Source organism: Hipposideros armiger, unplaced genomic scaffold (genome assembly GCF_001890085.2).
Source record: "Hipposideros armiger isolate ML-2016 unplaced genomic scaffold, ASM189008v1 scaffold_34, whole genome shotgun sequence".
Taxonomy (NCBI): Eukaryota; Metazoa; Chordata; class Mammalia; order Chiroptera; family Hipposideridae; genus Hipposideros; species Hipposideros armiger.
Window position 1 is genome coordinate 1,779,094 of NW_017731384.1, and position 26,431 is coordinate 1,805,524.

At 40.5% G+C, this 26,431-nt stretch overlaps 1 protein-coding gene across 11 annotated transcripts in view; it reads left to right on the top strand.

Annotated features, from left to right (window-relative positions):
* TANC2 (tetratricopeptide repeat, ankyrin repeat and coiled-coil containing 2) overlaps nucleotides 1-26,431 on the top strand; it is a 302,761-nt gene that overhangs the window by 257,541 nt on the left and 18,789 nt on the right. For all 11 annotated transcript variants that reach the window (XM_019637800.1, XM_019637801.1, XM_019637807.1 and 8 more), the window contains 5 exons: nucleotides 6,365-6,473; nucleotides 15,743-15,865; nucleotides 16,556-16,792; nucleotides 21,941-22,126; nucleotides 23,326-23,419. In XM_019637800.1, coding sequence (XP_019493345.1) covers nucleotides 6,365-6,473; nucleotides 15,743-15,865; nucleotides 16,556-16,792; nucleotides 21,941-22,126; nucleotides 23,326-23,419 — 749 coding nt within the window. The remainder of the gene's footprint in view (nucleotides 1-6,364; nucleotides 6,474-15,742; nucleotides 15,866-16,555; nucleotides 16,793-21,940; nucleotides 22,127-23,325; nucleotides 23,420-26,431) is intronic.

Consider the following 26,431-nt stretch of genomic DNA (forward strand, 5'->3'; position numbering starts at 1 on the left):
CAGCAACTTGTCTGTTCCCCTTCCCCCAACTCCCCAGCACTGTTCCCATCCCCCCAATTCCCCAATAAAAAAAAATCTTTAAAAAAAAAAAAAACACCCTAGTGTTTCTCGGAAACACTAAAGTGTTGCCTATGGAGTTTGTCATCGCGAGAGCTAATGTACTCTTGTGACTACACATTAGTGGCTGTGACTAAAACAGTGGAGAAAACATCCACGCTAGAAATATCTGAGTCTATTTATTAGCATGTTTCAGTGCTACAAATAGAAATTAAGACTAGCTATCTCCCTGTGATGCTAAGCGAAAATCTATTAGAAAAGCAAACCTGGTGCCATTGTATGTATGTTTTGTATAAAGCAACTGTCATTCAACTTCCGAACTGTTAAATGGGTGGGGGTGAGAAGGGATGGTGATGCTTGCCTTAGAAAGGGTTGTTTGTTTGTTTTTTCTTTAAGCAACTTCTTAGCTGTCATGTGAGGGTAGCTGCCTTGTAATTCAAAGTTGTCCAATGTGAGTGTCACTTGTCTCCAGTAATCCATAGGGAGGGGCTGCTGATGCCTGCAAATGAGGATGGAGGTAGGATGGATTCTGGATACTACCGCCTCTGTTTGTCAGAGCATATAGATTCAGGAGAGGAGAGAAGGGGCAGTGCCGGGGGAAGAATCTTCAACTCTCACCCTGAATGATTCTCCTAAAATATCTAAAATCAAATATACCTTGAATATAAGGCCTAATATCCTCCTGAAAACCTCTGTTCTACATGAGAAATTTATATTCCTCCTGTCAGCTTAACTTTTCCCTTATTTCTTAGGGACTGGTTAGCTCTGTCCTTATCCCCGCTCTCTGCCTAAAGTTACACTACCAAGTTTTCCTGCATTGACTAACAGCGAATGGTACCCATACCCAGTAATTTCCCCCTGATTCTTGGGTTTCCATTTTGGCTGTAAAGATAAGGGGTTCAGGCGTGGAGGGGTAAGGATTTGGGGTTAAGGATAGAGTATCACACTTCACTCTGCACACGTTAAAGATTAAAGTTCTATTTGAGCACACAGTCATCTTCCAATATGTTTCAAGTCGCTTATGGCTAATGTTCCTTCCTTTAGCATAACACTCTGCTATTTACTATGGATATAAAAGAAATATAAAGTACATTTCACTTAATTCTCACCACAGTCCTGAGAGAGAGGAATTATTATCCCTGCTTCACAGAAAGTTTAAATAGATTATCCAAGGTTATGAGGCTTACAAGTGACAGAACTACGATTTGAACATAGGTCTGTTTGATTTTGCTTCAGAGATGAAGAGGCAGCACTGCAGGAAATCTGCAGGGTAACTTTTTTTCACAAAGTGATCTCATGTATAAACTGTGTGGAAATAATCCTCCTGCCCTCACCACTACCCCCCCATTGGTATTTATAATTACATATGAACCCACATTAAAGTTGATTTTATTTACCATCATCTTTAATTATAGAGAGAAAACACAGTTGTGTTCAGTCATGCCTCAAATCATGTCACACTGACTAGGGCTCTCTTTCCTAACTATTCTCTCCCAAAATGCCAATGAAAAAATGACAAAATTAACAGTTGCTCATTTTAATATGTTAAGAATTCAGAGTTTATATTACACAAATGAATATATTGTTCTTCACTGGTTGACTTTTTCATACCAATTTGCTCAGAAATGAAAACCAGGTTGCTAATCTTGTCAACATGGTCACGGAACGAGGTTTCAGAAGACCCTGGGTTCTCATTGCATCCCTTTCACATCCTAGGCCTGCGAGCTGGGAATCTGTCCTTACATCTGGCTGTGTCTCAATCTTCCACCATATTAGGAGTAATATTTGCTCCTGTGTCTGTAGTACAGGTGTTCGTGAGAATCTAAGCAAGTGTTACAGTATTTTGAAAACTACAAGGCTGTGTACAAATGTAAGGTAGTACTAATTCCTTCATTTTGCAAATAAGTACTCCTATTACCTAAGAGTACATACATGAAAAAAAGCATGGCTTCTATGCTCAGCACAGTCCAGTGGGAAGCCTGACGTGCAGAGTGCTGCAGTAGGTGCCGTAAGGGAGACTTATACACCGAGACCCTAAGGGAAAGTACCCCTGACTGTCTGGGAGGACCAGGGAAGGCCTCAGAGGAGATGGTGTGAACTGAGACTTGAGAATGAGAAATCATTTGCTCGATGAACTAAATGGGGAAGAGAATTCCAGGCAGAGGGAAAGCATGTTTGAAACCCTGAAATATTTTACTCTCTCTGGAATTAGAAGTACAATGGAAGGAGGTAAAGACAGACAAATCAGACAAATAGACAAGGGACAGATTATAGAGAGCCTTTGATTACCATGCTAAGGAGTTTAGATTATGTATAGGAGGAAAGATATATAAAGCCACTGAGGAATTTTGAGCAGAACTGTGATCAGGTTTCTTCAATGTACAATAGATGATTGGCATGGGCCAGAGAGCAAGCAATGGAGAGAATGAGGCCCTTGTGATTATATAGGAGAGAAAGTGAAAAGGGGAGGGGAAAACTGCAAGGTTTTATGCCTGAGTAACTGACAATATTTTTAAAAATAAAAAAGTCTTAAAGGGATTTGGTTTTAAGGAAAGCTTCAACTTCAAACAGCGTCATTTGGCAGGTCATGTGGGGGTAGAAGGATCCAACAGGCAGTCAGAGAAGCAAAAGGAGATCTCGATGTCACTGTGTCACTATGGGAGCCATTCACATTGAAGTGAGAGCTGAAGCGAGGAGACTAGATGAGAGCTACCTAAGCGAGAAAACTAAGTGGGGGATAAAGCAAAGAAGTTACATCACTGAAGGAAACTGGAAGAAAAGTACCAGGATGGCGTCACAGATGTCAAGAGAAGAGACACTTTCAAGGTCAATAAGACCTAATGCTGAAGAGAGAAAATAAAAAGAAAGAAACAAGATCAAAGGCTAAAGGAAAACCAATGAAACTACTGGTGACCTTAGAGAATAGTGAGACTGGGAGTCAAAAGGAGGTGAGTTCAGGAGTGAGAAAATGATAAGAAAAATAGAAATAAACATTCGGACTATAGGCTAGCCAGTGGCAACATATTTTATCATAATATTATAGTAAGGTACAAATGGAAATGCCAGCATATAATGTAAATTGCTATTACCCTTTGTGTCCTGAATACCATAAGCTTTGAGTCCAATAAACTGATCAGGAATCATTCTTTTTTTTTTATATTTTATTGGGGAATTGGGGGAGGGGAGCAGTGTTGGGGAACTGAGGAAGGGGAACAGACAAGTTGCTGTCCTTTTGTTCTTCAGTCTAGTTGTGGAGCATGTAGCTTCACTGGCCCATGTTGGTATTATCATTGCACTCTTCCCGGGTGAGGCAGTCGCTTGCCAGCTGTTGGATGGCCGCTCACAGCTGCTCACAGCGGCATACGAAAGCACACGCCAGCCACCGGCCAGCCCCACTGCAGCCTATGCCATGGCTGGCGACTCACGGCAGCCCAGTTCCAGGTCAAGCTGTTGTTCACCATCTTATCTGTAGAGGGCGCAGCATCACTGGCCCTCATGTGGGATCCGAACTGGGGTGCTGCTGCTCAGAGCTGGCATCCCAAGCCAACTCTTAACCAACGTGCCACTCGGCCGGCCCGAAATCATTCTTTTATTAATAATGTAATTTGTACCCAAAAAGAAATGAACTACAGTTGTCACCTGCATTTTTTCCTTGGCCTGCATTGCTTGCTGTGACTCCTGAGTGCCTAATCAACAACAACAAAAGCAAGCACTGTTTTCTATGACTAGCTGAAATGTACACTAGAGAAATGCAAACCTCTTACTGGGATTTCTTAGTTATAGTAGTAAAATGAAAGCACTGGGGCAAAGTCAGTTCTGCGTCTAACTGAAAATTCATTTCTTTGTCAGACGTGAGCTTTTTTCCTTAGTAGGCATGGTTTGTCACTAATGGCCTGAAGCATGGGTAGTGAATCAGAGGCCTGTATTCAGGAGTTCTAGTCACTATGCCCAGCTGTGGATGAGTCACTAAAAGTAATAATTCTTACACCAGGGAGACCACAATAATAACTGGATAGAATGTTGAGAACTTGAGATAAGGCACTTTGTAAATGCTTCTCCTTCTAACTTACCTTTGCTCTGTTAAAATAGCCTACCAACTAAATTGGGTTTTCAAGGGATAAATGAAAGGACAGTAGCAATTTCCAGATTTTGTGAGTGTGAAACTACCCTAGGCACGTGCCTTCAGCTGATAGTGATGGTTCTGTGCAGGCTACACTTGTCTGAGACATTCTCTCAATTGCATAACTTCCTTTCCATTATGGTTAATCTTATCCAATCAAATAAGGTGGCGTGGTATCCACTAGAATTCGGGAATTCTGTGACACTCAAGGTTAGAACATGGTAGAATTTCATTTTAAAGTCTTATTGGAATGAAATCTCTGTGAGGTGATTCCTGTAAAGATGAGAGCTCTTCCATCTCCTGTTCTCCAGGTTCTTTACTGAAGCTTAAAAAAATTTTTTTAAAGAAATAATGTGTTTGTATTTTAGGCTTCGGTGTGCAGTATCTTCAAATGTTAAACCTGGCAGAGTAGCCAGTGTTACATCTGAGAGAAAATCGTCCGGTAGACATTTGGGCCTCCTTTCAGGGAATTGCCACCAACAAGACTTCACTTGCTACTTTTTCCTTCTGTTGGATTAATTTATTAGGTTTGAAACTGAGATTATGGTTTCATTTCCCTTTTCTACGACACTCCAAATGAAAGAAATAGAAGAGCTGTGTTACCAGTGGCATAAAGAACTCTGCTAACCACTAACCAGTGGGGAGTAAAGGGACAATTCCTACAGGCTAGAGCCAGTGTGCTGAGAAGGTGCATACCAAAGGTGTCCTGTCTTTAATTCCCAGTTTTCTCTTGCTTCCAAATAACTTTACTGAGAATTTTTATATACAATACACTGTGTTAGGCACTCTGGAGAATATAAATAACTTGGAATTTCTGTCACAAATGTAAACAGAAATACAACCCTAGATATACACATATCTTACACACACACACACACACACACACACACACACACACACACTGCCCAAAAAATGTATACACGTTTTAAGAAAGGAAAAAACTATTAGAATTGTAATACTCAATATATACCGTTAACAAAAGATGAATAAAAGTCATGTTTGACTTCTGCAGTTACAAGAGGTGCTCAAAGTGGTTACTGTCAACATCCAGACTCTTCTGAATATGGCGAACTACTGCTTGAGCAACGTTGACCAAAGTGTCCACTTGCATACATTTGTTTGGCACCCCCAAAAAAATTGATATATATACATACATCAATCACACTTAACGTAGTGTATCATTAGTATGCTTTGAGCTGGAAGAAACAAAATTCCAACTCAAATGGATTAAATAATAAAGAAATTTATTAATATAACAAGAGGTCTAAAATTAGGACAGCTTCTAATGCTGTACCGTCAGGGCTCAGGCTCTATTTTGATGCTATTCTCTTAACTTTGCCCTTCTGCTGGCTTTGTCTTAGGCCAGTTGCCCATGTGATTACAAGAGGGCCACAGTAGTTCTGGGCATGATGGGCAGATAAGAACATGCAGAGGCAGAGGCTTTCTCTTTCATAACTGACTGGGGATCTGTTAACAAAGAGATGGTGGGGAATGGACACCATCAGGAAACCTACAGACTAGTGGAGGAGAGAGCGTGTGGTAGTGTGCTAGGTACCGTACTAAAGGTCCATACATCTGTAGTGGTCACACCAGAGAGAAAGTGCTTCCTTTTCTCCACTGGAGTGAAAGGGTAGCTGCTGATCAGAGAAGACTTCACATGGGGAAGAGGGTGTTAATCCCATTTGGGACACATTGAGTTTGAGGTATTGTGAGACTTCCAGGTGGAGAAATCCAATAGATAGTTGGATGTATGTTGATCTTAGGCTAAGAAATCTAACTAGAGAAAAAGACATAGGAATTAAGTGGTGGTGAAGGCTCTGAGGATGGATGAGCTATCCAGAGGACAGATTAGGACCAAAAATGAGACCCTAAGGAACACTGACATTTAAAGCATGGGTGAAGTAAGAGGAGTTGACAGGGACAGAAAATAAAAATCTTTTAATACCATCTGTGTGGGGGATGGATGTAAGCCAACTAGAAATGACATTCTGTGATATTCACACATGTGATTTGGGTAAAGGACTGGTAAAAGCTAGAAACCTTTTAATACCCATTATTTGCCTAGTGGCCACTGTCCTTCCCTAAGAAACTGAATGAGACAAAGTTATAGCCAGACCTGAACAGTGCCCCGCCCAAAGCGGAATCGGGGCATTAAAATTTCTAAAATGAATCTCTTTTTCTTTGCAGGAGTGGTCACACATTACTTGCCTTCTGGTTTTCCCGCCAAGAGGGAAAACTAAACCGACAGCAGACTATTGAGCTGGGACATCACATCCTCAAAGCACACATCTTTAAGGTAATTAGAGAAGTTGGAGGCTTTTTTCTTTCCATCTCCTCCAGCAGGGTTTCCTTAGCACTGTGTTTATGAAGCTACTGTTACTCCAGTGTAGTCCTTGCTTTCAGAAATTGTTCTCTTGCAAAGTTGGTCCATCTCCTAAAATGTATGGCCTGTTCCTCCCTAGGCCTTTGGAACGAAAACCACATTTGTCATCTCCCAGTTTAGCAGATTGCTAGGCTTTCCGGGAAATGTATGTGTATCATCATTTAGATGAGAAGCATATATCCATATACGTGTGTATTCCATATATGACCTACAGTCTCTTAAAGACAGTCATGTTGTAGCAGTTAGTTGCAGGTTTTCACAATGTCTAAAAACATCACTGAGAACAGTTACTCTTTCAGTTTTCTTATAATTGTTTTGGTGACAATTTTAATATTTGTGGTGCTGTAATTTCAGACTCTCTGAAACCAACAATAACCTTCCTTTGAGCTACTTCCCCCATTGTGTCTTCAAATTATAGTCCCAGTTTTTTTCCCCATACTTTCAAAACTTTTAAGAACTATAGCATCAGCTGCCCTCTCTCAACATTCTCAAGGCTGGAGCGCAGGGCCCAGAGGAGGGCACACCATCCACTGGTTGGGCATGGATGCCTGCATTTGTTTCTTCAGCACTTAACTGAGGCATTTTCCTAGGTGTTATTAGAGATACAAAAACAAAAAGAATACAGCCCAGTATCTCAAGGAATGTATCCTGTTAATAGCAGTGTGCAGGGAAGTGCACAGGTCCAGGAGGAAGTATGTTCGGATTTTTCTAGCCCATAGTTTGCCAGAAGTCTGCGCCTTCCAATCCCTGCAGTCTTTTTTAGACTGCTTTTCCTGCATCAGGATTGAGAAATTCAGGTCTCTTAAACAGTTCTCTGGGTTGGATTTCCCCCGGGAGATACTGTTAAAGATAAAACAGTTCTCTTCAGAGAGAAAGATGGCATTAAGGGCAACTCCAAGCGCCTAGCAAGCTCTTCCCAGTATATAATCACACAGCCAGAGCAGCCTGCTCATCAGATGGACACCGGTGAAACGCACAGTGACAGGTCCTGTATTTGACTTGTAATTGTCTTATCTAACAAATCACTGTACCAAAGCATGACCTTACCCAGTGACCTCACTCAGTTGGAGCAGAGTGAGACTAAAATAACAGGCAAGGTGGCTCATTCCAATTTCAAGTGGACCAAAAAGCATCTGCTACTTCTGTAAATTCTGAGATCATTACCCTTCCGTTAGATAGGAAAGTAACTTCACTTTTGAGCATCACCACTTTAAACACGTAAGCTTAGCATCTGCCTAGAATCAGATGCAAAGTTTATGCCTGTCTTTTCTGCACCATAAAACAAATACCACATTAACAGATAAACGACACAAAGTTTTGTTTGACCCAGTGGGACTTTATGCAATACATGGAGACCTACATTTAAACCGTACACTCCTGTCATTGACACAGTTTTATCTTACATTGCTACAGACAACATGGTTGCCTGAGATAAGAGTGGCTCCCTGTGTGATTCAGAACATAAATACTCGGTGTACAGCGTTTGGCGATGACGTGACTGTGAGCTGAAGAATGTGGACTTGGACTGTGGTTTTCCTGATGCTGCACTTTCAGGGTCATTTAAATGCAGAGAGTGCCTTGTTGATAGGGCTTTAGCTTCGCCCAGATGGCCAGAATTCTCAGTCCCCATCAGCTGAAGGTCATGGAAAGGCATGCTTATAACAGTACCACTCAGAGCTTCTAATCAGCAGTGACACGTAGTCCAATTTCTATTTCTTTCCAATTAATTTTAAATTTCCTTTATTTTATCTTTGTTCATGAAAAATTACATACAGTGTCATTAATCACCTTAAAAATATGAGATTCTGTACACCTGAAACTAACAATAAAAAAAAATTTTTTTTTAAACAAAAAAAAAAATGAGATTGAGGGTCTGTAATACTGGGTATCAGGTTGACTACAGAGCTAATTTCATTCTGTTTTTAACAGCTTTATTGAAATACAAACTTGTATATCATAAATTTCACCCATTGTAAGTACACAACTCAATGACTTTTAATATATTTACAGAGGTGTGTAACTATCACCACTATTAGTACATTTCCATCACCCTACAAATAAACTTTGTGCCTATTTGAAGCCACTCCCCTGCTTCCCCCAGCTTCTGGCAAGCACTAATCTACTTTCTGTCTCTATAGATTTGATTTTTCATATAAATAGAATCATACAATGTGTGGTCTTCTTTGTCTGATTTCTTTCACTCAGCATCATGTTTTCAGGGCTCGCCCATGTTGTGGCACATATACTTGGATTCCTTCTTATTGCCAAATAATATTTCCATTTCATAAATATGAGGTCTGACAGTTAAGTTCGCCAACTTGTTGCAACGATGTTGCTAACCTTTTTTGATATCAGAAGGATTATTCATTATGAATTTGTACCAATTGGACAAACAGTTAACCAACTTTACTATTTGGAAGTGCTGAAAAGGCTGCATAAAAGTTAGACGACCTGAACTTTTCACCAACAATTCATGGCTCTTGCATCACGACAGTGCACCAGCTCACACGGCCCTGTCTGTGAGGGAGTTTTTAGCCAGTAAACAAATAACTGTATTGGAACACCCTCCTGACTCATCTGGCCCCCAATGACTTTTTTTTTTACCCGAAGATAAAGGAAATATTGAAAGGAAGACATTTTTATGACATTCAAGACATCAAGGGTAATATGACGACAGCTCTTACGGCCATTCCAGAAAAAGAGTTCCGAAATTGCTTTGAAGGGTGGACTAGACACTGGTGTCAGTGCATAGCTTGCCAAGGGGAGCACTTCAAAGTTGACCATAGTGATATTCAGTAATGAGGTATGTTGCACTTTTTCTAGGATGAGTTCGCGAACTTAATTGTCCAACCTCGTATACCACATTTTGTTTATCCATTCATTATTTGGACATTTGGGTTGTTTTCACTTTTTGGCTGTTGTGAATAATGCTGCTATGAGCATTAACATAAAGATTTTTCCCTTTTAAATTAAAAATAAAATAAAATTAGCCATTTTAAGTGAACAACTCAATGATATTTACTATATTTACAGTATTAATGTTTAGGGTTTTGTGTGGACATGTCTCAGTTCTCTCGGATATATAGCTAGGAATGGAATTGCTAGACATTAAGTAACTGTGTTTAACATTTTGAGGAATTGCCAGTCCGTTTTCCAAAGTGGCTTTACCATTTCACAATTTCACCAGCAATGTATGAGGATTCCAGTTTTTTTCAAACCCTTGCCAATACTTGTCAGACATTGTGTGTCTTATTTTAGCCATTTTAGTGGGTGAAAGTAGTTTCTCATTGTGGTTTTTTTTGTTTGTTTTTAAGATTTTTATTGGGGAATTGGGGTATGGGAACAGCGCTGGGGAATTGAGGGAAGGGGAACAGACAAGTTGCTGTCCTTCAGTCTACTTGTAGAGGACGTTGCTTCACTGGCCCAAGCTGGCACCATCATTGCGCTCTTCCTGGACGAGGCAGATCAGTCGCCGGCTTCTAGACGGCCACTCACTGCGGCTGCTGCCCACTCACGCTGGCTGCTGGCTACATACGGTAGCCCATGGCAACCCACTGCCGCAGAGGCTGCAGCCTACACCGTCGCCGGCGACTCATGGCAGCCCAGCTCCAGGTTGAGCTGTCGTTCAGCATCTTAGCTGTGGAGGGCAGTGTCACTGGCCCTCATATGTGGGATCCAAACCGGGCCCCTCTGGCATCCCAAGCCAGCTCTTAACCAATGCGCCACTCGGCCGGCCCTCTCATTGTGGTTTTAATTTGTATTTCCTTAGTGACCAATAATGTTGAACACTTATAATTCTTTTGTAATCCTCTAATTGCCATTTAGATCTTTTCTAGGCTATGAAAAGAAAGCAGAATGTTTGTGAATTGTGGCCAGAGAAATTTCAATCGAGTTTGTAATGCAGGGTGTTTCACTGGATTGGGTCTAGTCCCTGAAGGATTTTGGAGTGCTCTACAATTAACTTCCTAAATGCTGCCCTCCAAAATGTTCCTTTGATTGGTCAATCCTATAACATTTCTTACCAGAACAGAACTATTGGACTGAGGGGGAAAGTACTATAAATAGACACCTGGAGCGTAGAAGGTCCTTTGACAGCAATCAGAAAGCATAGCTTCAAGTAGTCTGAAGTTTTCTAATCTGTGAAATGGGAACAATATCTAACTCTCAGGATTGTTTTAAGGATCTTAGATATATTATGTACATTATAAAATGCAAAATACAAGGCATATATCCAATATAAGTTTTAGGATTAAATTTTAGTAAAGATATCTTTCCTGATAATAAGACTTAATAACAAGCATAATTTTTAGATGGTAATTTCACCCTTTCACTTCAGAGGTTACTTAGTTTAGCATTCCCTATAGCAGTGATCAGGAAATAGGGTTTTATAGTCCATATAGTCTCTGTCGAAACCACTTAACTCTGCCATTGTAGCTCAAAAGCAGCCAGAGACAATACAGAAATGAATAAGTACGGTTGGATCCTCATCAAACATGCTTTATGAAAACTGGTGGGGAGCTGGATTTGGTATTTGGCCATAGTTTGCCAACCCCTTCTCTACCGTGAAAAGCGCCATTCCCTTTGTTTACCAGGATCCTTTCCTTATAACCAAACATGGCCATGTGGATGGTCAGATAAGAAGAGTAATAATCTGTGTGAGATACTTAGATATCTACAAGTGGATCGCTGATGATATATATGTCAATAATTTGCCTTAAAGAAACCCATTGAATAACTTCCAAGGTTAGTGTTTGCCATGATCTTAAGATACCTGAGCCATAGAGCTAAGATCCCTAAGAGGAGATTGCTTGTTTCTTCATGCTTTCCCTTTTTTCATGAAGTATTCAAAAATACTGAGCAAATGTACTACCAGCTGGTAAACAATGTTATAAATTTAGAGTCTAACAAATATTTAAGAAAGGGACTCTATTACCATTTGTCTCTGACAGAAAGAAATTCCTTCTTGCCTGAGCAATAGTTATAGATACCGAAAGGAAACTTTTTCTAGCTATCTGAACCTAAAGTTTTCTTTAAGAATCCATCAGCTTAGAATTTAATTATGTGGGTTTTTTGGCTGTATCCTTCCTGCCTGGTAATGAGCTCTACCTGTCACCTTTGCAGAGCTGAGTTTAACTAAACTGAAACTCTTTCCTACCACACCCCATCCAGTAGGAAAAATCAGTAGAGCAAATCCATGGTACAAGTAAGGCCAATACCCCAAATCCTAGCATCTAGCTCTATATTTCAGACTTATTTCCCGTGTATTTACTCCAACCTCACTGGGACTCTCAGTGCTGCTTTGTGGTCCATTTACTAGACCATTTAATTAAAGTTCATTTACCAAGGTCTGTTCTTACTCAGCTCCCTTCCCCATTTCTTTTTCCTCTAGCGCTTAACCAACTTAACTAACTCAACAAACAGCCTGGCTTATGAGTCACTGAAAAAATAAAGCCATGAAGTATGACTTCCTTTAACTACTCTCTTCTCACCAATAAATCAGTGTATGGCATCATCAATTCTTACCTCTTTTTCTTGTCTAGGAAAGAAGAGATGTCCCTGTTCCTCTTTTTTTTAATGTTATTATGAAATATTTCAAATGGATAGGAAAGCATAGATAATTGAATAATCAAATACTGTCATTTTTAATAGGAGTTAAGATTTTTCCACGTTTGCTATTCAAATGTTTTTCTTTGTTTTTAAGAAACAAAATGTAGCAAATGCAATAGAAGCGCCCTTTGTATTCCTCTCTTACCCCATTTCTCTCCCTTCTCAGAGATATTTTCAACCCTTAAGTTAGCATGTGTTCTTCTCATCCATAATTTACACTTTTCCAATATAGGTATATATTCATAAACAATATACAAAATTATTTCATGTTTTTTAAACTTGGCATAAATAGTATCATACTCTTTATATAATACTATGGGTAGCTGAGATTTATCTATTGATCTAGATGAGTGGTTTTTTACTTTGGGTATATGGCAGTCCCCCCTTATGCACAAGAGATACCTTCCAAGACCCCCAGTGGATGCCTGAAACCATGGCTAGTACCCAGCTCTTCAACTCTGCCGGAAATGTGGAAGCAGTCATAGCCTGTCCAGTAATTCTTTTTTTTTTCAATCCAAACCTCTTCCTGAACCTGTGTAACCATCCCTTACTTGCAGTAAATGGCTTGGTGTCACTTACTTCAGGGGATCTCTTGCTGAAGTCTTCATGAAGGCTCAGTGCTTTCTGGCACAACATGTGGCTGTCAGTTGGAGCATGTTTTCTGTTCACGTCTTCCACCCACAAATGTAATGCCTTTTCCATCTTAACTAAACGGTTACCACACACTGTGGCCATAACTTTTGCAGTGGAGGTACAACAGCAAAATTGGCACGATTTCTTTTTCCTTCACAATTTCTCACATATTAATAGAAGATTCGTCCTTACCGTAGATCTTAGCAACCTCAGCATACAATTTTTTTTTCTTATTAAGAACTTTCACCATTTCTCTTAACGCTCCATCGGGCGTAACGGATGTCACAGATTGTTTTGAATTTCTGTTGATTTTTATGCTGAATTTATGTAATAAACATATATTATTTTTACTTTGTGGCAAATTAAATTTGCATTCTGAATAAATAATAAGCATGCTTACACGTTATTTTCATTCATTTTCAATGTAAATAAATAAATGTAATACACGCATCTAGTTAGACGCATTGCGCCCGAACTCGTAACTTTTGCATTGTGCCTGATGGAGGGTAAAAGAAAGCACTTCATGGCTGTTCTTTGATGTATTTGACTTGCCAGCATCACTACTCTTGTGCTTTGGGGCCACTATTAAGTAAAATAAGGGTTACCTGAACACAAGCACTGCAGTACCGTGACAGTCGATTCGATAACCAAGACAGCTACTAAAATGACTGACAGGCCGGTAGTGTGACAGTATGGATACACTAGACAAAGGGATAATTCACATCCTGGAAGGATGGAGCAGGACAGTGTGAGATTTCATCACGCTACTCAGAATGACGTGCAGAACGAATTGTTTATTTCTGGAATTTTCCATTTAATATTTTCAGACCTCAGTTGATCGCAAGTAACTGAAACCACAGAAAGTAAAACCGTGGATAAGGGGGGACCACTGTGCATTAGATTATCCTGGGAAGCTTTAAACACATGCACATATTTCTTAGCCTTAGTCCCAGAGATCATTATTCATTGTCCTAGAGTAGAACCCAGGCTTTTTTTTTTTTTAATTTTATTTCTTAGAGCAATTTTACAGAAAATTGAACATAAAATACAGATCATTCCCATGTACTCACTCCCCCCACATTTTCCTCTTAGTAACATCTTGCACTTGTGTGGTACATTTGTTGTAATTGATGAACCTGTATTAAAATATTATTAACTGAAGCCCATAATTTACATTAGGATTCACTGTTGTGTTGTACAGTTCTGTGGACTTTGCCAAACACATAATATCATATATCTACCATTGTGGTATCATACACAATAGTTTCACTGCCCCGATAATTCCAAAGCTGTCAAAAGTACTCCTAGATAATTCCAAAGGATTGGCAGGCACACCAGTGGAAAAAACTGCTCTCCTGGGTTTCATTCTATTCTAGATCTTGGCCCACTAATTCTTCTACAACTTGTTAGCCCTCGCATGTTCTCAAAAGAGAAATTTTCTTCTTTAATTTTATACAGCTTTTCCTAGTTGTCCTTAGCAGGACTGTGTGTCCAAATTACCCAGATCCACCATTACCAGAAGTAGAAGTCCACCCAAGTTCCCCTGAGCAAAAGTTATGACCTGGCATTCTGGGAACGTCAGCTTTTCTTTACATCTCTTAGGCCTTCTCATTTAAAATTTCTTTGGTACCCTGAATGACTGAAACTGCCCTGGGTGTCACACAGAAGAAAGAGGCAATTTACATCCAAGAAAACTAAATCCAGATTTGTAGGCACTGAGCAGAGAAGTGAGTTCCTACATCTTTCAGAGAAGCTTAATACAACATTGCCAGTTTAGACATAGTAGAACAACCTTACCCTTTGTCCATTTCAAGTAACAAAGCAAGCAAAAGTAGCTTAAACTTTTAAAAAAGAATACCTCCCCAGAGCCACTTATCAGTGGCTCTGTCAATATCTTCCTGCTCTTGAGAGTTCCTGCTTTAATTCACTTGACCCAGATATTGGCAGAACAGCAATATGATTGCCAGAGTCTTGCCCTAACAACAGAAAATTTAAAAAACAAATTTTTAAGTTATTTAAACTTCCTTTTACCATGTGAAAGGGACAAACATTAGTACATGCCGTGGGACCTAGGCCAGTCATATGAGAGAAAATTTGTTGCTGATGGCAGTCAAACCTATGTTGTTTTCTGACATCATTGTAGGGTGTATCAGTCAAGGTGGGGCATGCTAGCTGCTGTAACAAGCCTGCAGAATCTCAGTGCCTTAACATAGGTTGATCTCTCGCTTACTATCCAGTACAGCTCACTGGGCAGCTTGGTCCATGTCATGGTGAGTCTCGAAGGGCCTCAGAATGCTCCATTGGATCCTATGTCTGTCGCCAGGAAGAACCATAGAAAGTCTGGGAAAACATACAGGAGGCTTGGAGCCCAGCCTGGGCATGACATAGTATTACTTCCGCCCATGTTTTATTAGCCAGGATTCAGTCACATGGCCCACATAACTGCAAAGGAGCCTGGGAAATATAGCTTTCCTATTAGGTTGTCGGAAAAGTCATCACGTATTTTTTTCTATGTTTTTATTTGCAAAAATGCGTCATGACTTTTCCGACAACCCAATAAATGCCCAGGAAGGAAATGAGATGGAGCTCAATGACCACATTGCATTATCTCTGTCTCAGTGTGTATTTTACTAACTTGAAGAGGTTGATTCAAGAAGGCTAATAGAAAAGGTGTGGGGTGAAAAAATTACATCCAGATACAGCAGAAAAGAGAGGTATTACGTAGATTTGTTGCCAGAGACTGCTAAGATAGAGACAGTTCGGCTTGTTCCAACAGGACCAGTCTTTGTCCCCATCAGTGGACTGGCTTTGTTGGGCACAGTTATTTTTAGGGCAAGACACTACTCTCATTTGTTAGTACGCCACACCTAGAGGGCACTAACTTAATACCCATGTACTTTTAGATGGCTAATAATTTAACTGTCTCTATATTTCTTTTTCAGGGTTTGAGTAAAAAAGTTGGCGTATCATCCTCCATTCTCCAAGGTCTCTGGATCTCCTATAGTACAGAAGGTCTTTCCATGGCATTGGCATCTTTGCGAAATCTCTACACTCCAAATATAAAGGTAAATGCATATAAATTACAGTTAAATTAAAACAGTAACTGGAAAAAATAAAATTAGAGGAGGACATTTAAGTGGCTGTTGAATTGATCTTTGACTTGCCTTTGACTGTCTTTTATTGATAATTTAATACACCAGGGGTGCCAAAAAAATGTACACACATGACTTGTATTCATCTTTTGTTATTGGTATATATTGAGTAATCCAATTTTAATACAGATTTTTCCTTTCTTAAAATGTGTATACATTTTTTTGGCACCCTCTGTATTTTAAATTGTTACATTTTATTCTGTGAGTCAAAGACCAAACCTATTGACCCTCTACCTTCTGTAAGCAGACTCTGATTTATAGGGTCAGGTCCTGCTGCTTTTAGGGAGTAAATCAGCCGTGGGTAGACTTAGTTTTGGCAGGAGCTTTTCTGACCAACAGTTCACGTAGTAGAGACTGTACTCCGCTCTACAGTATGAGTGGCATTTGCTCTAGTTACTGAGAGGTTTATGTAAATGAGACTATTTACATCCCTTTCCAAAGGCAAGGTGTGGAAAAAGGAACAAATGATGATTCTAAAACAAGGTAGTTATTAAATGCTCCTAGGCACTATTGTGGGGTCCCAGATGACTCCATAAAAGATGACTAAAAGGATGTGACTGATACTTGTCTGAATCTTATTTCTATTTATTTACTTATTTCTAGGTCAGCCGACTACTGATTTTGGGAGGTGCCAACATTAATTACCGGACAGAGGTTTTAAATAATGCTCCAATTCTGTGTGTCCAGTCTCACCTTGGTTACACAGAAATGGTGGCCCTGCTGTTGGAGTTTGGGGCCAACGTGGATGCCTCTTCAGAAAGTGGCCTGACGCCTCTGGGCTATGCCGCAGCCGCAGGCTTCCTGAGCATTGTTGTGCTGCTGTGCAAGAAACGGGCCAAGGTAATGGCTTCCTGACTCTGCTCCTTTTCTTTCTTCCCTTTTTCTTTCTTCCTGCTGTTGCCTTCCTTATCTCCTGTGTTAACTGGTCTAGGTAAGTCACATCAGGCCCTACTAGGGAGCAGATCAAAGGGAGTCCTGGCTCTGCGCACATCCCAGTGTTTGCATGCCACTTCCACACTGCATCCGGACACAGCCCTAAAACCTTTGAGAGGCACTTAGGAAACTGCATTATCAGCAGCCACAAAAAGCCCCTGCCTAACAACCAAGAAATTCTCTACTGAGCTCAGAGCAAAGAAGGAGTCGAGGATCAGGAAGACTGCAGTAGGAAGTCTGACCCGAATGGTGCCTGTAGACAGACTCTAAGCCTTTCATGTGTAGGGAAGACAAGTTAGCCATGGAGATAAGAACAGAGACCAGGCTCCCTCCTCCTGTCCTAAGATCCCTACTGTAGAGGTACAGGGAGAAGAGCGTTCTCTCTGTTTATCCCCAGACTGACCAGAGGCACTCAGAGGTGTTTCTGTTAGTGTATTTGAATTCTCTGAAAATGTTTCTCAAAAATGGGTTTGCTTTATGGTATCCCAAGAGCCACTGATATAAAAGAACTCCATTTCAAAATATTGATGGAAAGAAAAGTGCTGGTCTCAAAAATGGAGGCCTCTGGGGAAAATTGTAGCCTCTTGAAAACAAACTGAGGATATGGGTGTTTTTGCAGTGAAATATAAGTAATATGGATGACCTCATTCTGAGGTGTCCAGTGTTCTTACCAGGGAAGAAAGGGGGACTCCTGAGACTCCTCTGGGAACTGGGACTCACAGTGAAGTCCCAGAGCCTTAGATGTTTACGGTGACACAGTGATGGTCCACCGATAATGTCCTGTTCATTGCAATCAACACCTCTAGAAACAAAATAACTGGGACTTACTGTTATATTGCTGTAAATTCATGTTCTAATCTCAGCTGGGTCTTTTGTGCTGTTCAGCTATCATTTTATTCGTCTCTCATTTTTCCCAGAGCAGATATATAAATCATTTGTGTTCTTCTCAAGACACTATCAAACTTCTTTTGCCCTCCTACATTACCAAGATTGAGTTCACCTCAATGTACCTCTATCTCAAAACACTCGCCTTTACTTCTGCCTCAGAGAAGGATGTTTACCTTTATTTCCAAAGCAGTTGCCTCCACCTATAATTTTTATCTCAATATGTAACTCATTCTTTCACATTTTATTTCATTCTTTTTCTGAATTCACACTATCTTTTCCCCCAGTTTCTGCAAACCTGTGTCTCCTCTAACCCAAAAGAGAAATTGTCCTCTCTCCTGCTAACCAGAAGCTACCATCCCATCTCTTCCCTTCCATGTCCACCAAACCCGTCCTAAGTGTCATCTCTACTTGCTGCCTCTGCTTCCTTACTATCCCTTAACCATTTGTAGCCTGGCTTCCATGAGAGAAAGACAAGGCAAGTCATTAAAATCAGAAACAAACACAACTTGGTCAAAGCCTGTATTCATACTTTCTGGGAGGGCTGGGACAAGTCATTTAACCCCTCTCAATCACACTGTTTTCATCTAGAAAAACTAGTAGGGTCAGTTTGAGAATTTAAAATGATAAATCCTTCCTAAAAAGAGATGAAGTCTACAATCTCATGTGGTGTCTAATAAATAATATCCTTTAAAAGAAAACACCCGGAGGGGCCGGGTGAGTGGCTCAGTTGGTTAAGAGCTCGCTCAAGAGTTTGAGCTCTGAGCAACGGCGGTTCGAGTCCAGCCCGAGCTGAGCAGCCGCTGAGCTGCCAATAGATAGCAGGATGGCTCAGCTAAAATAAAAAAAAAAAAAATTAAAAAATAAAAAGAAAACACCCGGGGGCCGACCAAGTGGCGCGTTGGTTAAGAACTGGCTTGGGATGCCAGAGGGCCCTGGTTCGGATCCCACATATGAGGGCCAGTGACACTGCCCTCTACAGCTAAGATGCTGAACAACAGCTCAACCTGGAGCTGGGCTGCTGTGAGTCACCAGCGACGGTGTAGGCTGCAGCCCCTGTGGCAGTGGGTTGCCATGGGCTACCGTGTGTAGCCAGCAGCCAGCGTAAGCGGCCAGCAGCCGCAGTGAGTGACCATCCAGAAGCCGGCGACTGATCTCCCTCGCCCGGGAAGAGCGCAATGATGGTGCCAACTTGGGCCAGTGAAGCAACGCCCTCCACAACTAGACTGAAGAACAAAACGACAGCAACTTGTCTGTTCCCCTTCCCCCAATTCCCCAGCGCTGTTCCCATCCCCCCAATTCCCCAATAAAAATCTTTAAAAAAAGAAAAGAAAAAGAAAACACCCAACCTCCTGGCATTCAAATGAAGCTACTCTCTCAAAAGTCACTAACTAATTCCCAGTCACCAAGTAAAGTAAGCTTTTCTCATTTCTCACCCCTCTAAACCTCTCCATAGTATTGGCAATATTAACTGTGACACTTCTCAAACCTTGTCATGTTGTCCTAGTTCTCCTCTTACCTCTCTGGCTGCTCTTCTTTCTTCCTTCTCTGAATATACCTGTTCACTACGATTCTGTCCTCTGGCCTTCTTCTCCACCTTCACTCTCTCCCATGGCTTCAGCATGAAGATACTGAAGAACACTGGCCAGTTATTTTGTAGAATGTCTTTGAATTTCAGTTTGTTTGCTATTTTGTCATCAGTAGATTGAGTTTATATATTTTGGTCAAGAATACCACAAAAGTGCAGCCGTGCGCTTATTTATGCCACACTTCAGAGCGTGTGAGAGGAAGTTCACACCTGTCAGCCACTTGGTTAAGGTCACGCCTTCCAGGTTTCTCAGATCTGAAGTTACTGTTTTCCCTTTTTAATTAAGAATAAAATCCTTTAAAAAATTATCTTTTAGATTTACTAACTGTTGTCGCCCCAATAAACTTCAAAAAAAATTATCATTTAGGGAGGTGCTTTGAAACTAGGTGATACCTTTTTACTCATGTTTTTGTCCACTAATTTTAGGATCCATCAGTGATTCTTGCTATAATCATTACTACTGTGGTGTTTACCTAATGGTGATTTTCTATTTTCCTCATTCCTTCAACATTTATTAATTGGAATTCTACTTGTAAGAAAGAGCTATTTCTTATCCCTCATGTGTTTATTTATTCAGTTATTTATTTATAGCACTATGGATTCCTGGGTATTGATTTTATGCTATGACCTATAACCCATTCTTCTTATATTTTCTTGTTCAAATTACCACAGATTTGGCCATTAGAAGTTCCTTCAAGTTGGTTTATGTGTCCTTTCCAGTCCTCCCTGCCATTATTTTATGAGCACTTCTGTACTTTCTGGCACCACAAGATGTTCCAAACTCATCCTTTTTTTTTTTTTTTTTTTAAGCTGAGCCATCCTGCCACCTGTTGGCAGCTCAGCAGCAGCTCAGCTTGGGCCGGGCATCGAACCGCTGTTGCTCAGAGCTCACACTCTTGAGCGAGCTCTTAACCAACTGAGCCACTGGGCCGGGCCAGCCCCCAAACTCATCTTGTACCTTTACTGCCCCAGCCATGGAATCAACCATTTCAAGGCTCCTTTTATTTGTCCCCTTAGTTCTGAGCATGAAAATTTTCAATGACTGTCCATTACCTACTGATTAAAATTCAGACCACTTAGCCTGGAGTTCGAAAATATCCATGGTCTGGTCCCAAAAGACCCTCTTAACTTTATAGTTTAAACGTCCCCTTCATGTATCCTACTCTTACAAAAACTAGAATTAATCATTTCCTATCTCAGTGAATTGAAATAGACCTTTTCTTTGTCCATTTTGACTGCTATAACAAAATACCATAGACTGAGTGGCTTATAAACATTTATTTCTCACAGTGCTAGAGGCTAAATCCCAAGACTATAGCGCCAGCAGATTTGGTGTCGGGTAAGAGCTCCCCCGTTCACAGGTGGCACCTTCTCACTGTGTCCTCACATGGTGGAAGGGGACAAGCACGCTCTCTGAGCCCCGATATAAGGACACTGATCCCATTCATGAGAGCTCCACCCTCATGACCGAATCACTTCCCAAAAGCCCCATCTCCTAATGTCATCACCTTGGGGGTTAGAATGCCAACATAATTTTGAGGGGACCATAGCACCTTTCCCTCTGAATTTATTATTGATTCTGACTGGGAATTCTCTGGAATTCTGTTGCACTTTTACCTTCCTTATGGCATTTATTATATACTCCTTTGTTAGACGGGCTTTCATCATAGTCATTGCATCTCTCCTGCCTTGTTCAAAAGTCCTTGAGCACAGAATCTATATTTTACTATCTCAGTCACCTTTTTGTATCCTATGTGGTACCTTGCACATAGTAGGCATTCAGTATACATTTGTTAAATATGTGGTTGAGTGGACCTAAAGCTAGGGAGAATCAGAGAACTCCTGTTTCAAAGGCTCAAACTACCACAGGAAGATAACCTACTTATGTGCCAGAAAAGGCTCTTCATCTGCCGAGCCTTGAGGCTGGGGGCTTTCTGGTAGATTGCGCTTAATCAGGCTGTTCTTGCAGCCTAAACTTGTAACCAGCACTGCAGTTGTAAAAACTGCTATTGGAACTTACTCTAGCATTAAGCTCCAAGTACCTCTAGCCATTTTGGCCAGATCTTTGAGATTCCTCCGCGCTCCCATTGGAAGAGAGGAGCAGCCTTTGCCAAAGTTTGGTGGTCAAAAGTGTGATTCATGATATGAGATACTTTGCTTCTTTGGAAGACCAAAAAATTTGAGCTTCAAAATGTTTTTCTTTCCTTTCATGATTTCAAAGACAGTTTTTTATACTCAGAGACCTACAAGTCTTTCAAATCATAGAAAAAACTATGTAAGGACAAAGGAGAGTGTACCCCAGGATAACAAAGCTGGAGCTAGTTCTTGGTTTCTTTTGATGTGAAAACAAAAGCCTGACCTTATGAAATGGGGTTCTCCCCAGAGGGGCATCTACAGATTTGTAGCTCAGCGGTGATCTAGCCTGAGTAGGAGAGCATCTTCTAAACTTCTTCAGAGATTGGTTCAGGGGATGGGAAAGGATGAATCGTGGTGGTCCAGACATGGGCAGCAGGTTGATATGACTACATTGGGAGTACAGCCACGAGTCTTTGTTCACAGATTCCTCTGTCACTTTCCCTTAGGTGGATCACTTGGATAAGAATGGGCAGTGCGCTTTGGTCCATGCTGCACTCCGAGGTCATCTGGAGGTTGTCAAGTTTTTGATTCAATGTGACTGGACAATGGCTGGCCAGCAGCAAGGGGTGTTTAAGAAGAGCCACGCCATCCAGCAGGCCCTCATTGCTGCAGCCAGCATGGGCTACACTGAGGTAAGAAAGTAGGTGATAAGGTTTTGGGGTTTGGGGCAGGAGGATTGCAACTCAACCATGATTTGATAAAGAGAGTAGTACTCCAGTTTACTAACTCTTTTCCCAATAATTGTATTGTCATTAAACCTGGTATGTGATCTGTTAAACTACTGCTCACTCTCATGCAAATTCTGTTCATTAAACTAGGACTTCTGTCAGCCTTAGCACTAAATCAAATCCTGATGTGTAATGTTTCCAGGGTGTAAATACTCCCACCATGGCTGATTTCAAGCTACCACTGTGACATCGCTGAACACAAAGTTGTGAAGAGATGCACAGTACATACCATTATGTAATATTTCCATCATACAGCCACAATAAATATAAATCACCTTAAGAGTGTAGATAGTAGTAAAATGCAGTTAAATGATTAAAAAGATAAGAGATCTTATTTTTTAACTTTTAAGTATAATTTATTTAATTGTTACTTAATTTTTAATAAACATCTTTGTTTAACAACTGGCTTGCAAACTTCCTGAAAATTTAATGATCAGCTTCAGTGGGCCAGTCCTAGTCATCTCACCACTGCCTGAGTGGCTTCAGTGACACAGCTACCCTTTCGACTGAACTGATATGATATGTCAGTTCAAGGGAATATTAAGTAAAATTGGAATTTGTATTATCTATGGGAGGGGTGTTTTTTTTTTTTAACTCTCTCTACAAATTCCTGGAAACAGAGCTGTTCCTTTTCTCTGTTGTTATCAGCCATTTTCCATTTATTGTCCCCAAAGCAGTTTTTGTACTTAGAGGAAAAAGGAACATAATTGCTCTGCTCTGAAGAAACACTGGCCCTGCGTTTTCTCCATATTTATTTTCTGTTTTTTGTTTTTTGATTGGTTGGTTTTTTTCTGTTTATTTATTGGTATTTTTATTGGAAGGATGAGGGCTTGCTTCTGTAACTTAAATATGAGCAATATGTAATTTTTTAGATCACATGCCATATAAGTGAATTATTTTCGAGAGAAATATGTAAGCTGCACCGGAACCAATGCTAATGGTAGCTTCGGGTTTCTTTGCTAGGACAGGCAGTTCAGATTTCTCTCGCGGGCAGGAGACTTCGTAACCCTTGGATCACCCACGTATCTTCCAGTCCTCACAGGCTAGTGTCAGTAGCATAGTCTTCCACCTGATGCTTGAGCTGACACAACTTCTTGTTTCAGATTGTCTCCTACCTACTTGATCTTCCAGAAAAAGATGAAGAGGAAGTGGAGCGAGCACAGATCAACAGCTTTGACAGTCTCTGGGGAGAGACAGGTACTTGTCACAGACATCACTGTCTTCTATCATGAATGTGCTGTGTTTGTGGAGATACTCTCTGCATCTCCCACCCTGATTTTTTCTCTGGCATATCTCAGGCATCTCTGATAGCTTTTTTATTGGAGACCAGTTCAGCCAAAGTGAAAAGTCAAGCAATTTCCTTCTTTCAATCCTTGTTACCTTTGGATTCTCCGTATCATTAGCACCGGAGTCTTCTTTCAAACAAAACTTTCCCCCGTTCTTGTTCCTAAATATTTTTAAAAGACTGAAAGTTTCCTTACAATGTGCCAAACCAGAACACAAAATAGTTGTGGTCTCTCTCTCTCTCTCTCTCTCTCTCTCTCTCTCTCTCTCTCTCTCTNTCTCTCTCTCTCTCTCTCTCTCTCTCTCTCTCTCTCTCTCTCTCTCTGTCTCTGTCTCTGTCTTTTTTTTTTTTTCATGTGATCCCTGAAGCAGTTAGAAATAAATATTTCTCCCATCAAAATAACTCTTCACCTATAGTTGTAAACCAGGCAGTTAAATTTTTATCTACATCTCTGGCTTAACCAAGTGTTATCATAGCAAAATGGTATCTGACACATTATGAGTAAAGTTGCTATCTGGATGCAAAGTGAAGGTGCCACCCTGTGAAGCTCCGCCCTACACAATCCCTCTTGGTCTGTAGCATAGTAATGTCTATACTGCGTGGTACTTACTACACAAACAGAAGCCTCTTCCTTGTGACCTTTGCAGGAAATGATTGTTGTCTTTCTCCCAAGTCTAAACTGGAACATCTGGAAACATTAGTAAGCTTTTCTGTGTTTTTTTGAAACCAGGGCAATGAAAACTGTAGAGACACCACAGATATGTGTCATGTTTGCCAGGAGAAGTAGACCAATATTGAGGTGGCCAGCTTAGGGAGAATATTTTACCAAACAAGAAGGGTATGTGTTTTGATTAGGGTCAGAGTGATATTTAAAAAAAAGAAAAAGAAAAGACTTGAATTCATTTAAAATTTAAAATTTAAAATTACCTATTGAATTGTGATAGTTCCACCCATGGCAGAAATCTTATATAGGTTGCATGGCTTCTTTAACATCATGTTAGAATGGTCCAAAGCCCAGGAATTTGCTTCTCAAAAAATCCCTCCCTCTGTATGAGACAAAGGGAGCAGATGCCAGGCAGCTGCAGCTTAAGAGCCTGTGACAGATTAAAGGAAAATGTGCAGCTGGGAACAGCTGCTGTCTCTGGGATCCCACCCTGAGGGAAGCCAGAGGACAGACTGAGGGGACGAGACCAGCCAGGACATCAGTAATCCTGGAGGATGCATATTGTGACCCAGCGCTACAGAAGCGACATGGTGGTTTAGGACTCCTATCAGCACAGCACTGCCATAGCTCCCAACAGACTCCTGGCGTCAGGCCACACACATGTGACCACTGGGGAAGGCAAAAAGTGTAGTGGCCCAGTGGTGATAATGGATAGAAATCACAAGATTAACATAGTGATGAATAGCAAACACATTCTAGTGCGGTACTTGAAAGAATTCCTTAAGAATGTTCAAGAGGGGTGTGAACTAAGTGGAAGGCTTATTTTTATTGATAGGAATTACTCATTAGAATAAAACTTTATGTATGGTCTCAGGACTTTTAATACATTTCATGCTTTAAAGCTTGCCATAAAGTTTGTTACATTCTCTTACATATGTATCATATCTCAAGATTATAAAAAAATCAACGCTTCGTGTCACTTTGATAGTCAGTGTTGTTTAACTTTATATGAAATAATGTCAGCATTATAAACATAAAATGCTATTTAAATATAAGCTAGAATGAAATGCATTGGTAATATGATTTATTACCAATAGTTCTATTAAAAGTTATTTGACCTCAGAAAAATTTCTGGGAAATATGTCATTGCTATGTAAAAATGTTCCAACAACTTACCGCTAGTATAGAATAGCCTGTGTGTTGCTTTTCTATCGATAGTGATGGATTTACTAAGTATACATGTTCCTTTCTAACCTATAGCACATAATTATTTAAAATTTATAATGACCCACAGAATTGTGATGTTTCCTCCAATGGCAAAATCTTATATATGTTTCCCTTATATGGGGAATGAAGGTCTGTGACCTGCAGCCAGCTGGTTGGGGTCTCATATCTGAAACCCTGACCTATTGAATCTAAGACACCACTAACTACAAGAAACTATATCACCATTATATTATGTGCCACTACAAAAAAATTAAAAACCTGCCTATTAAGCTGACACAATTCTTTATTATAACATCAATTGCAACATGCATTCCAATTTTAGAGAGATTAAAATGTGAAGGAAAAAAAGTACATCTTAGAATCAATGAAATATATCTTAGCATATAGTGAAATAGTAATTGAGATGTAATTTTTACATATCAGATTTTCTAAAAGCAGATCACTAGAATATCCTGGTTGCCTCTGTCCCCTTTATGCAGCCTCTTTATCCTTCCAGATAGCAGCTTCCTACATCCAGCTTTCACCATCTGGCTGACCCCCTCCCATCCCACAGGGTTTTTACAGACTTCTCATGGAACAACACAGAAGAAAAGCAATTAAGGTGACACGATTGTTCACCACGCCCTCCTCTTTTTTGTCTGGTGGGCATAGACTAAGATGACCGTTCAAAGCTAGCAACTCTGGAGGGCCTGAGCGAGCCATCCTATGGCCCAAAAGAAGCGCGAGTGCACAAAATAAACAAGATACTCTAAATTCATGCCCTCATTATCCCTTGCCTAGATTTTACAATTACCTCCTAGCGGATCTTCTTGTCTCTAACCTCGCCCTTTTGTGACTCATCTCTCAGACTTTAGCCAAAGTGATCTTTATCAGCCACAATCTGTGGCATTAAGTTCTTTAATGTAGCATAAAGAGACCAGTGATGCTCTCTAGCCTTACCTATTGCCTGTCTTCTCCAGTAACTCCAACAACACTAAGCACGCTATTTCCCACCTCACTGCCTTTATACATGCTCTCTCTGTGCCAGCATGCC